Below are 13895 nucleotides of genomic sequence, written 5' to 3' on the forward strand. Positions count from 1 at the left end.
AATAAAAAAAAAATTGGTTTGTAATCTAACCGGACCCAGTTAGTACATCCATGCCCATTATTAGTTAGGAAAATAATTTAGGATATATACAGTATTTCTGAATTTTTTTTTTACACATATAAATGAATAATACAAAATGAATGACTTCATACAAATCAATAATAGCGTAGGTAATACAAAATATATTTCTTAACAGAGGTTTAAGAAAAAATGAACATTTATTATAAGTTTTTTTGGTTTATTTAGTGTATTTATTCTTAAGAAGTAACATGCTAATGATTACTGTGATGATATTTTAAAATTACTATGTATACATTAACATTTAAATACCTATAATTTTTTTCACATATCATTAAGGAAATTAGTGCTTGCTCCCTTTATCAAATAAGAAAAAAAAATAGAATAAAATTAATAAACAAAGCCTATATATTAAAATACAAACCACCGAAATAATTATATAACATAAGATATAAACAAATAGCAAGAATGGGCAATTTTACAATTTTTTAAGTTAAGTTAATATAGAATAAAGTAGTTTGGAGTTTAGTTTAGTTAATGAGTACCAAATATATAATATATATATATATATATATATATATATATTTAATTTGTTTATTAACAATTTAAGTATAATTTAATATTAACCTGAACTTTATTTATTAATAAGTCAAAAATAACTTTTGGTTTGGTTAAAAGATAATATTTGAAATTTTCTAAGCTCAGAGCAATATGCCCAGTTACAAAACTTAGAAATGATTATGGGAAATGTGAAATAGAGTTTCCAGCAAACTCTTCAACTTTATCATCAGAGAGGGAATCCAGAGTTGAATTTACCAGTAAGTCTTTAGTCGTTTCTCAAAATTGTATCAACATTTTATGCTTTTGTATTATTATACTTCCGTAATTAGGATATTTTATACATTTATCTCCATTTAAAACTATTATATTTATAATACTATCTATAATACCTATATGAGACACAATTTTATAATAATTGCAAACTGATAATGAATATTTTAATAATAGTATATTTCATATTTTCCTTTATAAAATTGTATAATTTGTTTTGACAATATCTAATATCTTTAAAATAAATAATTTAATCTTATCAAAATGTAATTTAATTAAAATAAATTAAGTTATAAAAGTAATATATATATTAAATAAAATTAATTCCATAAATAAGTAATAAGTTAATTAAATATTTATAAAATACTCGATCATGAAATAGTATAAAAATGTTAAATCAATTTTTAGACTTGATAAGTTGAAGCTTTTTCTTAACAAAATTTAAATATTGTTAACCGTGATTTAGAACTTTAAAAATAAATAAATAATACAAATATATTTTTTTTTATATAATTTAAACCTATAGTCATGAAATAAAGGACAGAATGTTGAAAAAAACCGGATATTCTTGCACTTGTAATATCAAACCATGCCTAGTACTTCCAACATATTTGATTTGATACCGGTACAGTACTAAACTCAGTCTACTTGTGTGAAATAGTACCTTTCTTTCATAAGACAGACTACAGATGTGTATGTATCTTTAAATTGCTTAACTTTTAACTCATACAGAAAATATCATAATTCGTGAAAGGATAATAAATCAATGCTATTACATCCAAATTTAAGACATGAATATTTATATTTGTAAATTGTAATACAAAACGAAAATAACATAATAAAAGTTAGTTTTTATATTATATTACCTCATTTATATGATTGAATTGATCACAATAATATTGTTAATTAATAATATCAGATTTGAACTATTCAGGTATTTGTATAAATAAATAACATTAATAATGTAAGCTTTAAAATTAATTATATATCAAGTGGCCCATGTTGCATAGTCAGCTCCAACACCAAAGTATTGGGAAGATCCAATCTTGGATCTAGCCTATTGCTAATCCATTCTATTGTTCTACAACATACCATCAACCCATCTAATTTAAGTACACTTACTAAAAATAGTTTTGCTTGTAACAGGTTGAAAAGAAATATACCTACATACAAATATCCACTATCAATAAGTAAAAATAAATAAATACTCTAGATGGCACATTAGTATAATGTTTTTACTAGATTAAAATATTATAATCTATTATAACAATTTATTTTTTAGTAAGAAGCTTTTTTAGGTTTATTTATTTTTGAAGAGATGTTCTTATTATTGTTTATAAATAACTAGACATTTTCAGAAAAAAAGACAGATGATGTTATCTTTTATAATTGTTATGATACTACCTTTTTTCAATAATAATATCACAATAAGTGAATTATTATTTTTTTTTACTATTACACCCTCTAAAATGAATTAAACATTTAAAAAAGAAATATTAATTTTATTTAATTATTTTGAATTATGTATGTAGTTTAGGAAAAATATATCATTTGGTTGTTATTAATCATAATATCATCTTTGTATGTATAATGAAAGAAATTAAATATTAATCATTAATACATTTTAATAATAGTAAAGATAACATAATAATAAATAATAAAGTTTACAATATGTTATGCCAAATAATGTCTCATACCAAGAAAAACTAAATTTAATAAAAATATTTTTATTATAATTAAAAAAAAAAAATAATACAATTAGCAAGTCTTTTAATATTATTCTTTAGATAAAACATTTTTCTAATTTTTCAATTACTATTACTAGTTCATTCATGTCATAAATTTATTCAATGTTTTATATTAATTAGTTCAAGTTTTGCAGTGAGGTAAAAATAATCATTAGCCAATTGCTTTTTGTTCAAATACTTTTTCTTTTTCTTTATAAATTATTATTAAACATATAAAAAATATTTGGTATATAATAAAGTGTTTATTTAAAAAATTCTTTAATCGAAAAGCAGAAATCCATAAAAAATCCTCAAAAAAGAAAATACAAGTCTGTAAATCTTAAAAACTAAACGAGCTTAAAAGAAATATTGAAGATCAAGTAGCAAACATTCCAGCTGAAGAATTGAATCAATTGAGCCAAAGCACAACAGAGTTTGGCGTAGTCTATAGGCTTTTGATAAACCAATAAACTAATAACTCATAGTAATATATTAAATATAAATAATACTAATTGATATTTATTTAAATATTCTGGTTGATAGTTTTTTTTTAAGAAACTATTTAAATATTAAATGGAATAATAAAAATTATTTTTGTTAACTATCTAGATTTAACGAAAACAACCTACATATAATATGTTTACATAATAGACATTTTTAATCTTTTGGAAAAACAAGAAAAATTTATCAAATAAAAAAATAAGTAAAATTAATAATTAATTACATTGAACATGTGTTATATTATTATCTTTCCAAATATTAAAATTGATAATTCATCATAGATGTCTGCATATATATATATATATATATTAAAACTACAAGAAATAAATAGCAGTAAAATATATTTTACTACTTAACATTTATACTGTTCATAAGAAACAAACTTTGTGCTAGTCAAATGGTCAATGATAAACCTGTAATAAGATATCTAAGAAAGGCCAAAGATAAGAAGTGTTTTATTATATCCTGTATAGCAAGTGGTGTCAGAAAAAATGAAGTCGCTCATTAAAAAAAAAACAAACAAAAACAAAGAATTCTATTAAATAAATTTTTATCTTGAATTATTATATATTGATTCCTATGACTTTTTTTGTATTTTAACTAGATAGAATTTACAAAGAATAAGATTATTCCATTATGCCATAAGTTTGTTTGTTGTGAATAAAAAAAATGCTCCAATACATTAAAAGCTATTTAGTTAATAATATTGTTTTTTTATTGAATTTTTAAGTTCACATTATAACTCACAGTAACATTTTACAATACAATTTATAATATATTATATCTTATAACTTGTAGTCCACGTGACTAAAATTAAATCTTATATAATAATAAAACAAATAAAACACATTAGTAGATATTATTTCCTATTATCCATCGGTCGTTAATATTTAGTTGGACTTTAATCACACATAGTAGATCTGTTTGTAATACAATTTAAATCATAATCTTGTCTATATTTAAATAGTGTATAAGATAAGAAATGCTAGTAATCTGGTCAAATTCTCAGAGGAAATCTTCACATCGTTATTAAAATAAATTGTCAGATTTTAATGTAATATACATAATCGCGCTAGATAACCTTCATTTATCATATAATGGTGAAGAGCGCAAGATATAATATAATTATTATAAAAAAAAAACTTACTTATGTTTACCTGTTATTTCATTTTTCGCTAAAATACAATGATCTAAGAAATAATAAATAAATTGAAGCAAATATATACATTTCAATACAAAAAAGCAACCTCAAAACCAAGCTTTGATGCATGCAAATAAAATAAACCATAGGTACTCAAAAAATCATGCAAATTGTAGTACAATGTATTAGTAGAAAAATTTTTGTTAACCAACTTGGAAAGTATAATGTAAAATTCTCAAAAATACATAAAAGTATAGTTTGATTATGAAATATTACTTCAATATGGGTATATAAAAACTAAACAAAAATGTATTTAATATTAAGTAAATTTACTAAGAAAATATTTAAATTAATGTAGGTATATTTTATATGAGAAAAGTAATTTTAATTTATTAAAATTTTGATTTGAAAAAATATTTTAACTTAATAATATAACTATTAAAATGTATTATTAATACTTTTTTTTTAAAGTAGGTGTTTAGTGTTTATTATATTTAATTTAAAATCAATATATTTTAATAATGCAGAAAAATGTTTTGTCATTAAATTAAAAAATATTTTTTTTTTTTTTTGTTAATGGGTACTTTTGAAAAAAATACAAATTTACATGTACCTCATCCATATAATAAAAATAATTTTTTCTTTGTCCCTTATTCATGCATAATGGATACACATTTAATTCTAAAATTAATTATTTCATTTTATCCATTTAAAATTTATTTATTTATGGTATACTTATTTTTACAAATAATATAAATACAAATCTTACCTTTACAGTCCATTGGTGTATTAACAGTACTGGTGCTATCTTGATTAGTTGTATCTAATTGCCATGAATTTGTTTGAGGCACTGCTGAAATAAAAATAAAAACACCAAAAGATAAGTAAAATATAAAATAAAACTTTCAAGGTTATTATTTAAATATCTACAAGTACATCCTCAGACAAAATAATATAATCTGAATTTATCCTTTGGATACATTTTAATAGAAGCTACCCATACAAATTAAATGAAAAGTCTTCAATATTTTTAACATGTGCTTTAGTTTATTTAAATAATATTAATTTTTAGTTATTTACCGGTGTGATTGGTGTCCCCTTGTGAAGTTCCGGGCTGTGATAATTCATTTTCGTCAAATTCTTCTTCTTCCTCTTCTAAAGCCATATCTTCTACACTATCGTCATATGACATTTCTGTTAAGCATTCTTGTTGGTCACCAGAAATTGATTCTACTTTTGGTTTAATTATCTGATTTTCAGTTGTCTTTAACACTTCTTTGTCTGGTGAACATGATTTACGGTAAGGTTCTGCTTTGATAACCTTATTGACTGAAGAAGGGATGTTATTATTATTAGTAGGCGATTTTTCTACCCCCTGAGGTTCAGATTCAGTCATACTATCATCACCATTATCAGGATGATGATCATCTGATCCATTTGTTCGTTGTAATTTTCGCTTCTTGCTGGTTGGAGATAAACTACCCTCTCTTGGTCTTGAATATGTACGTACAGTGTCATTTTGGCTCCAAATGGTAGGTGAGTTAGAACTAACTGACGATAAAGAAGGTGGTTGTTTTCTATGGTCAAAACGTTTAGATACTTGGTCTTCAAAATCAGTATTATCTCTAACTCCAATACCAGCACTTTCTGTCAAACCTTTGATTTGAAGAGATTCAGCAGCTTTCAAAAAAGTACCAAGTTCTTCTTGAGAAATATTAACTTCACCTCGGTACATATAATCTAACATTGACTTTAATTCTTGAAACTTGATATCTTTCAAAATTAAGATTGGATGTTTCTCTTGATGTTGACTTAATAACACCTTAAAAAAAATGTAAGAATAATGTTAACTTTTATTTTAATATAGGTATTTTTTATTATTCAAGTTTTTGTCTATAATATGTAGGTACAGGTTTGTTTAATCTATAAAGTCTTCTAAATTTAAATATATAATAATATATTTAAAAAATCTTAGTAAATCAAAATATTTTATTATAAAAATAATGAAAATAGAAGTTTTTATCACGCTCATAGAATTTATTGTCATAAATGTATTATGAAGTATATTTGATCAATTAGTTTCTTTATAAAAAACAAAAATAAGAAACCAAATGCATCAGAAAATATAATATTCAAACAAGTGATAGTCATCGAAATTATTTAGGATAAATTTATCACAACATATAGGTAGTATAAGCAATAAACAATGTCAACAGATGAATAGTTTAGTTCACACAGAGCCTCTTCTTCTGCTGTCGTTAATCAAGAAAAAAAGGTACTATAAGATAGCTCAAAATGTTTTTAAACAAATAATGAAAATGCAATTAAGTTAGAAAAAAATAAAAATTTAGAAATAATACTTTTGAATCAAAAATATTATAATCTTAATATAGGTACAAGTGTTATCTAAACAATGTTTAATAAATATAATAATATTATGTTATTATTTCTTTAATAATAATAATAATAAATACTACTAATGGCTACTTATAAAGTACCTAATATTAGACTGAACTACGCTGACCGAAATAAAGAGTATTTTGAAGAGTTTTCCAATTTATTGTGGTGGTAAAGAAATTAGAAAATAAAATTCATTACTATTCTTTAGTTAGGTAGTTTAAGTGTTTAAGAAATTTCTAATGCTAAAAATTGTACATCATTAATTATTTCGGAATAACTTTCACTTTGCGTATTTATATAGAATTAAGTACCTACATATATTAAAATAACAATATAGTCAAATTAGATAATGAATAACATTTGTTACAATGTAGGCATCTGTCTTAAATTATTGTATATATATGTATTTATTTAATTAATACAAAGTAAATATATTTATCTATATCTTAAATTAACCAGTCAAGTGTAATTCTAAATGTTGATCGATTTATTGAATATTTCAAGGTTGGCCTTAGTACAACTATTTTAATTTCTATTTTTTGCATGATAATCATCCAGATTATTGTGGCTACTGCAATATCAGACCTAGGTACCATAACTATATTTTAGGTTATGTTACCGATTAGGTGCCATAATATCTGATGTCATTCTTTAAAATCAATACTATTTTAACCTTAAGTTTAAGGTAGGTTATGTTTATTTATTTATCCATAAGATTAGATACTAATCGTTTGAATTAAATATTATATTATTTTTTAAATTACATTTTATGTTACAGGTAGGTATTATCAATGACGTATGAATTACTGGTAATCACCATAATATGATTGCAATTTTAAATATTTTACTTTTAATATTAAATTTATCATTTATTTTGATATCAACTTAATTCTTTTAAACCGAGATATTGTATATATAAAACATTAAGTAGGTATATTAATAAATTATAAAAATGATGGTTGCACTGATTTTTGATATTATAGGTATCAATATTATGGTAGTTTAAACAATCTAAGTACCAACCATTTAATGGTTTATAATAATTTAAAACCTCTAACTAAATCTTACTACTCGTAAAAATGTAAAATCTTACTTAAATAATAGATAAACTACCACATTAGAAGGTTCATATGGAAAATTTAACTAGGCGCTTAATAAAACTATTCAAAGAGAATGTACTGGTATGAATATGAAAGCAGAAATAGTGGAGGGCTTTCAAGAAAGTGAAATCAGAAAGGTATGTCTAAAAGGTAGGGCTCTGCTAAAAATATTTTAGGAAGCAAGTTTAAAAAAAAAGGAGAAAGGAAATTTATGGAAGAATTTAAAAAAGAAAGATCAATAATGATAAATTTTTATTTTTGAATCATTTTATCTGGTCATCTTGTCCAAAATTTATGCTAAAATGTAATTTAACTATTTTAATCTGATTAACTATGTTTCATATTAAACGATATTGTATACATTTACATTAAAAAAATTGTGTACCTAATTATTTTATAATTGTTAATATGTAATAATTAAACTGTATCAAATAGGTTAAATCAACTCATTTGCATAGAAAAATAAGTTAATTAAACTGATATAATTACTTAGTTTTAAAACTACATATATTACTTAATACATAGGAACTATACCAAGGCTTATAATACATTTTAAATTATTACCTAGCTGCCTACATAATATGTTAAGGCATCGAAAATGTGTATAATGTGAATAATGTTACATACATAATGAACATTTATACACAACATTTAATACAGTTGACATTTTGTAAAATTAAATTTCAAGCGAGTATTCAGTTACCGACTTTCTATCAATTCTACAATAATATCCACTCAAAGTAAAAACATAATATTTCATAATATCTATAAACTAAACCATCGATAAATGTGTCTATTCACATTGAATTCTAAGGTGTCAATGGAAAAAATATGTATACATATATATTATTATAATATTATCCATTATTAATGGATAATAATGAAAATATAAGTATCCTACCTACCTACTGGAAAAATTTTATTTAAGCATGTCTACTTGATTAATTAGATTTTAAATTAATAATATTATAAAGGATATTATATATAAACATGCGTGCGTGTACGTTTATATGTGTGCGTGTATATTAATTTGTTAATATTATTATTATTATTATTATTATCATCGTCGTCCGTTGGCAATAATATATTTGCCAATTGTAGAGAATTCGATCTATACGCGAAAGAAGAGAAAAAAAGAGAAATTTCCTTTGTCATTGCATTGTGTGCGCGAATAACGGGACAGGAAAAAGGAATGAAAAAAAAAGTGAAGGGGTGTGGAACTGGTTTTCATACCGCCTGGTGAAAATCATGTGCAGACACCGTACTACAAATACACGCGCGTAAGTAGGCCAAAACAAAACGGAAATGCCCTAAAAAAAAAATATATAAATATATATACACAAAATAATTAAAACCCGAACGTCGTAAGATCCTGGTCGCGATTACTAATCAATAAAATATTATTATAATAATATAAGAAAATAGAGTACCTATTAAAGACGGAATTTTATTTCATAGCGTCATAGACTAAAATATCATGAAAAAATCGAGGGAAAACGCCGCAAAAATCTCATTATTTTATATTGATGAATATAATCAATAATAATAACACGTCCATATCTTATATGCAGCCTAAATATTAACTATACCTAGCATATAAAACATTATATTATGTAGACACCACTGGGGGGCTGGCCATTGTTGTTGCCATTATTATTGTCCATTATTGCAAGTACAACACTTACCCCCAAGTACGGACTGCAGGCGGACAAGACGACTTTGTGAGCTTTTAGATATCGTCCCTCGGCGGCCAGCGTGCAATCCACGAGCGTACCGCTTTCTAGGAGACTGTCGAACACCGAAATCAGCGTCCTTTGGTGGTTGTTCCATCGCAGGCAAAACTGTTGGCTGACGGACATGACGACGTGTAGTGGCGGCGGTTGGTGCGCGCCGCGGCCTTTGGTCTTTCACACGTTTTCACGGACGGGCGGCGGGGCGCCGGGATCGGACGTCGTCGGCGGAGGTAGTGATGATGATGACGATGACGACGGTGATACTGATAATGATATAGGTACGGGTGCACCGCGCCGGGGAGTGACGAGTGACGACGATCTGTCCAAAACGCGAAACTCGGTACGCCGGATACTGTTGTACTGCGGTGGATCTGTGCGTCCGATGCGCCGTTCTACTGGATCCGCGGCATCGCGACGAGTGGAAAAATTCGACGACGGCGCCGATAGCGACGTACACACAACGGTTCTCGGTCGGTCGGTCGCGGTCGTTGTTCACGAACAGCAAAGAATATTATCAAAAAAATCTAATATCAAGACGACAAAATTATATTAAATCGGATATTTAATTATTGCGCGTACGACGGAGGCGGCATAATATACAAACAAGATGATAATTTAATATTATTATTGTGATTATTAACACTATTATTATTATCCTACGGTATATATTATTATTATATATATGTATATATATATATATATATATACACACACACAAACACACAATGATATTGTTATTATCACACACGACGTGTATACACTGCACTGCTGCTGGTCGGCTCGATTAAAGTATTAATATATATAAAAGTAATAATAATAATAATAATATCAATGTTTAGTTATTAAACGTCGGTGGTGTTATCGTCGGTGTTGCGATGCCCGGACCCGTTTTCGAAAACGCCCGGTGTGGTGCGCGGACGGCGAGACGGACGCGTTTCTTTTTCGACTACTACGACACCACCACAGCGGCAGATCTACACGGCGATATTATTATTTTCGTCCGTTTGGGCAACACAACACGTACACACGCGCACGCACGCGGACTACTCTCACACGGGCACCAGCTCACGCACACGTACACACACACACGCGCGGCGCGCGCGCACTCGCAACACGCACACCTTAAACCGATTCGGAACCCGTACGATGAAAATACGCGCGAGCGCGTGTGTTGTGTGCGTGTGCGTGTGCGTAACGCGGTGATGGTTTGAAGAGGGGACAGGACGGGAGAGGGAAATGTGTGGAAAAAACACAAAACGAGCACCGAACTCGACACACAAGCGCGCGCGCGATCTCGACCACACCAGGTTCGCTGCTTTACGGCTTTACGCGAGCCAGGTTCGCTGTTTCACCATGCACGCGGAAATCGGCGGCAGCCCGTCGTGTGTGCGTAATACGCCATAATGGATTCGTGCGACCGAACGGATGTTGGGGTCGGGCGCGAGCGCGCGCGCGTAAGCGACGGTGTCTGTCCCGACGTTGGCAACGGTTTCCCAAGGCACCTTATTACGTTTTTAGAGCGTTCGGTGTTCGCATTGTTCGCAACGTTTAGTTTAATGTGAATACCTCGATGAAAGATATTTTAATATCTTGACACTCATAATCCATCTAACCATACGATAAACGATTTGTGAAACGGCAAAGAACGAAAGAAAACGCGCGTCTACCTCGACCATTCAGTTCCTTATAATAATTAATAGGTAGTTATCCATCGAGTAGGCAGGACTATGACTGCGCTGAGGCAATAGCCAGTTGTAGAGCTCGGATTTAAAACATTTTTTTTTGTTGGAAATTTTCAATACGGCATTTTGATAACATAATATAATATATAATTAACTGGAAAAAAATTGATTTAAAGAGATACTAACCTTCGGAAGCACTCATTTTTAATTTTTAATTAAATTTTTATGTTTGAATATTATTATCATTTTTTTTTTGTTAATGGTGTTGGAATAAGTTCTTACACCATGTATTTTTTAAGCAGTGGAGAGGATTTTACGAGAGCGTAAGAGAGGATGTTTCTTTAATTAAATTAGAAGATAAATTTAAAATTTGTTTTTGCTTGAAAAATATATTTTATATTCATTTTAAGTAGGTATTATTATGATAACAAAAAATAAATTATTTGTAATTACAGTTTATTTAGTTAAATGCCAATTTTAACACGTCATACCTACGTACTAATATTATTAGTTTTTAAAATATACCTTTTACATTTACGGTCTACGGATACTGAATTATAAAAACTAAAATTTCTAAATAATGTTCTAAGCATTACTATCAAGATAAAAGATTGACAATAAAATTAATTTATTTTATACAGTGAACAGTGATGTATACACACGAAAGAGTAAGAGTAGTATTTATCCACTCGTATCTTTTCTATTAGGTACCTACCTACATGATAAGATGAAAATGTAATTATAAAACATAATGAATTTACTATTTTTTAAACAAGTATTTAATATTCGCTTCGTAATTTTTTTAATTAACTTCATGGTATAAGATCTCAGCTCATCAGTAATCAGGCATATTATGTTTACACTTTATTATTTATAAAATGTAGGTACAGAATTTAAATATAATGACGATATAGACATTTTATACTACCTACCTATAAATAAAAAAGAAAGATATGAAGTCAGTTGACGTAAAAATAAATATATAATTTATTAATTTTTACGACATTATGTGTTGACTTAATATATTGTATGATTATTGATTATGTATTTGTATATTTCGTAGTATTGTCATTTAAACATTAAATTATATTTGAATTATCGAAATATGTCGAGGATCAAACGTCCTATGGCAAATAACTCTCCATGACGAAACGTTCAAACGTCTAAATAATTGTCGCGGATGAAACGTCCGTCGCTATCGGCTGGTTTTCTTGGCGGCAGGCGAACCTTCCGTGATTCTAAAAAAACACGATAGTATAGTAACATGTAAGTATATACTGTAAAATTATTTTATTTTATTTACCTATAAATTATATTTTATAAAAAAAACCTTAATTATAAAATGTAATTAGCGAAGCACCTGCCTCATTATTTGTGTTAAACATTTTTGAAGTCCTATAATGAGTATAATGGGTACCTAGATGTAACCTTGTATTAAATTTTCAAATTTTTTCGGTCATTTAACATTTTTTTTAGCAAAACATCAAAAACAAAAATTCTTAGAAAAATCAAAAATTTCAGTTGCTGTCTGTATGAATAGCTCAAAAAAAGCCAGTATATTTTGAAAATTGAACAGTGTATATAGATAACGCTGATATAAAAATATCGATTTTTTGAAAACTGCACGGAAAAATATTTGGTATAGTAATATAGTAAATAGTTGGTTACTTGGATAGTTTCTAGTAAGTGTAATTGTAATAAATATTTTAGTTGAGTCAAACAATGTAAGTTAAAAATACTAAAATGAATTACATAGTTGAACAGTTATAGTTAAACCAACTTGCTTTATAGTTATTCCAACTATATAAATTCAACTAATTCAATTCAGTACTCCCAAGTCCCAACTATACATTTATTGTGTCATTATATTAACCTGAAATTAAGGTTGGGTTAATCATTTATGTGGTTGTATTAACTACTATTTTTTTTCGTGTGTTGGAAAATTCTTACTTTTGACCTCTATGACTATTGACACTATATTTATTCGCCACTGATTGACTATAATGCACTAAGGATATTCAATTTTCCACCAAAAACTACCCTTGAAATCTTATTTCAACAAGTTATGGTGTACACAGGAGGTTACAGACAAACAAAATAAACACACACATCTATTATAAAATCAATACATTCATAACTCTGTTAGATTAGGTTATGAATCTAAAAGACAATGGAGGGTTCAGCCCCCTTACATACGAATCTGATTGGAAATTTATAAAAAATATCAACTATTGTATATTTATTGTAGCAATAAGTATTATTATTATTATAAGTGTATTAAAATATAATATATACCTACTTAAAATTAGTAGTAGTCAAGATTTTATGAGCGTTACCGCTTACCATAACATTTTCAATTCAACTTTTCACAATCTTTAAAAAAAGCATAATAATTGTATTGATTATATTTTAATATAATAATATAATTAATTTTATAGGCATTTATGTAATTAAAAGTAAAACAATTTTAATTATTATTGACAACAATATAAAACTTTATTGATAGGTATCGTTAATTAGTAATTACATTAATTTATAAGTATTAAAATTATTCCATTTAAATATTTTTAATACGTAGGTCTCTACCTAATAAGCATTATTCAATATAAAGATGTTAAACTTTATGGTAGCCTGCGCCCTGTAGTAAATATTTATCAAAACAAATATTTATGAACTAATATAGTATGTCTCTTCATTGATTGATTATCATTAAATTTTTTGTTACAAATATAACAATTAAATTTTGGTTGTATTCCACATCT

General features: G+C 26.9%; 1 protein-coding gene across 11 annotated transcripts in view; it reads right to left on the minus strand.

The window, feature by feature from the left end:
* Positions 1-11595, minus strand: part of LOC114119523 (longitudinals lacking protein, isoforms A/B/D/L-like) — a 28686-nt gene extending 17091 nt beyond the window's left edge. For 6 of the 11 annotated variants that reach the window (XM_027981606.2, XM_050205453.1, XM_027981297.2 and 3 more), the window contains exons 1-3: positions 9404-11595; positions 5299-6040; positions 4988-5071 (exon numbers count right to left, since the gene is read on the minus strand). In XM_027981606.2, coding sequence (XP_027837407.1) covers positions 4988-5071; positions 5299-6040; positions 9404-9577 — 1000 coding nt within the window. In that variant the 5' untranslated portion in view covers positions 9578-11595. The remainder of the gene's footprint in view (positions 1-4987; positions 5072-5298; positions 6041-9403) is intronic. The other 5 variants (XM_050205448.1, XM_050205406.1, XM_027981457.2 and 2 more) reach the window with 1 other exon arrangement.
* Positions 11596-13895: the final 2300 nt, after the last annotated feature.

The sequence above is a fragment of the Aphis gossypii genome, chromosome 1 (assembly GCF_020184175.1).
Source record: "Aphis gossypii isolate Hap1 chromosome 1, ASM2018417v2, whole genome shotgun sequence".
NCBI classification, from domain to species: domain Eukaryota; kingdom Metazoa; phylum Arthropoda; class Insecta; order Hemiptera; family Aphididae; genus Aphis; species Aphis gossypii.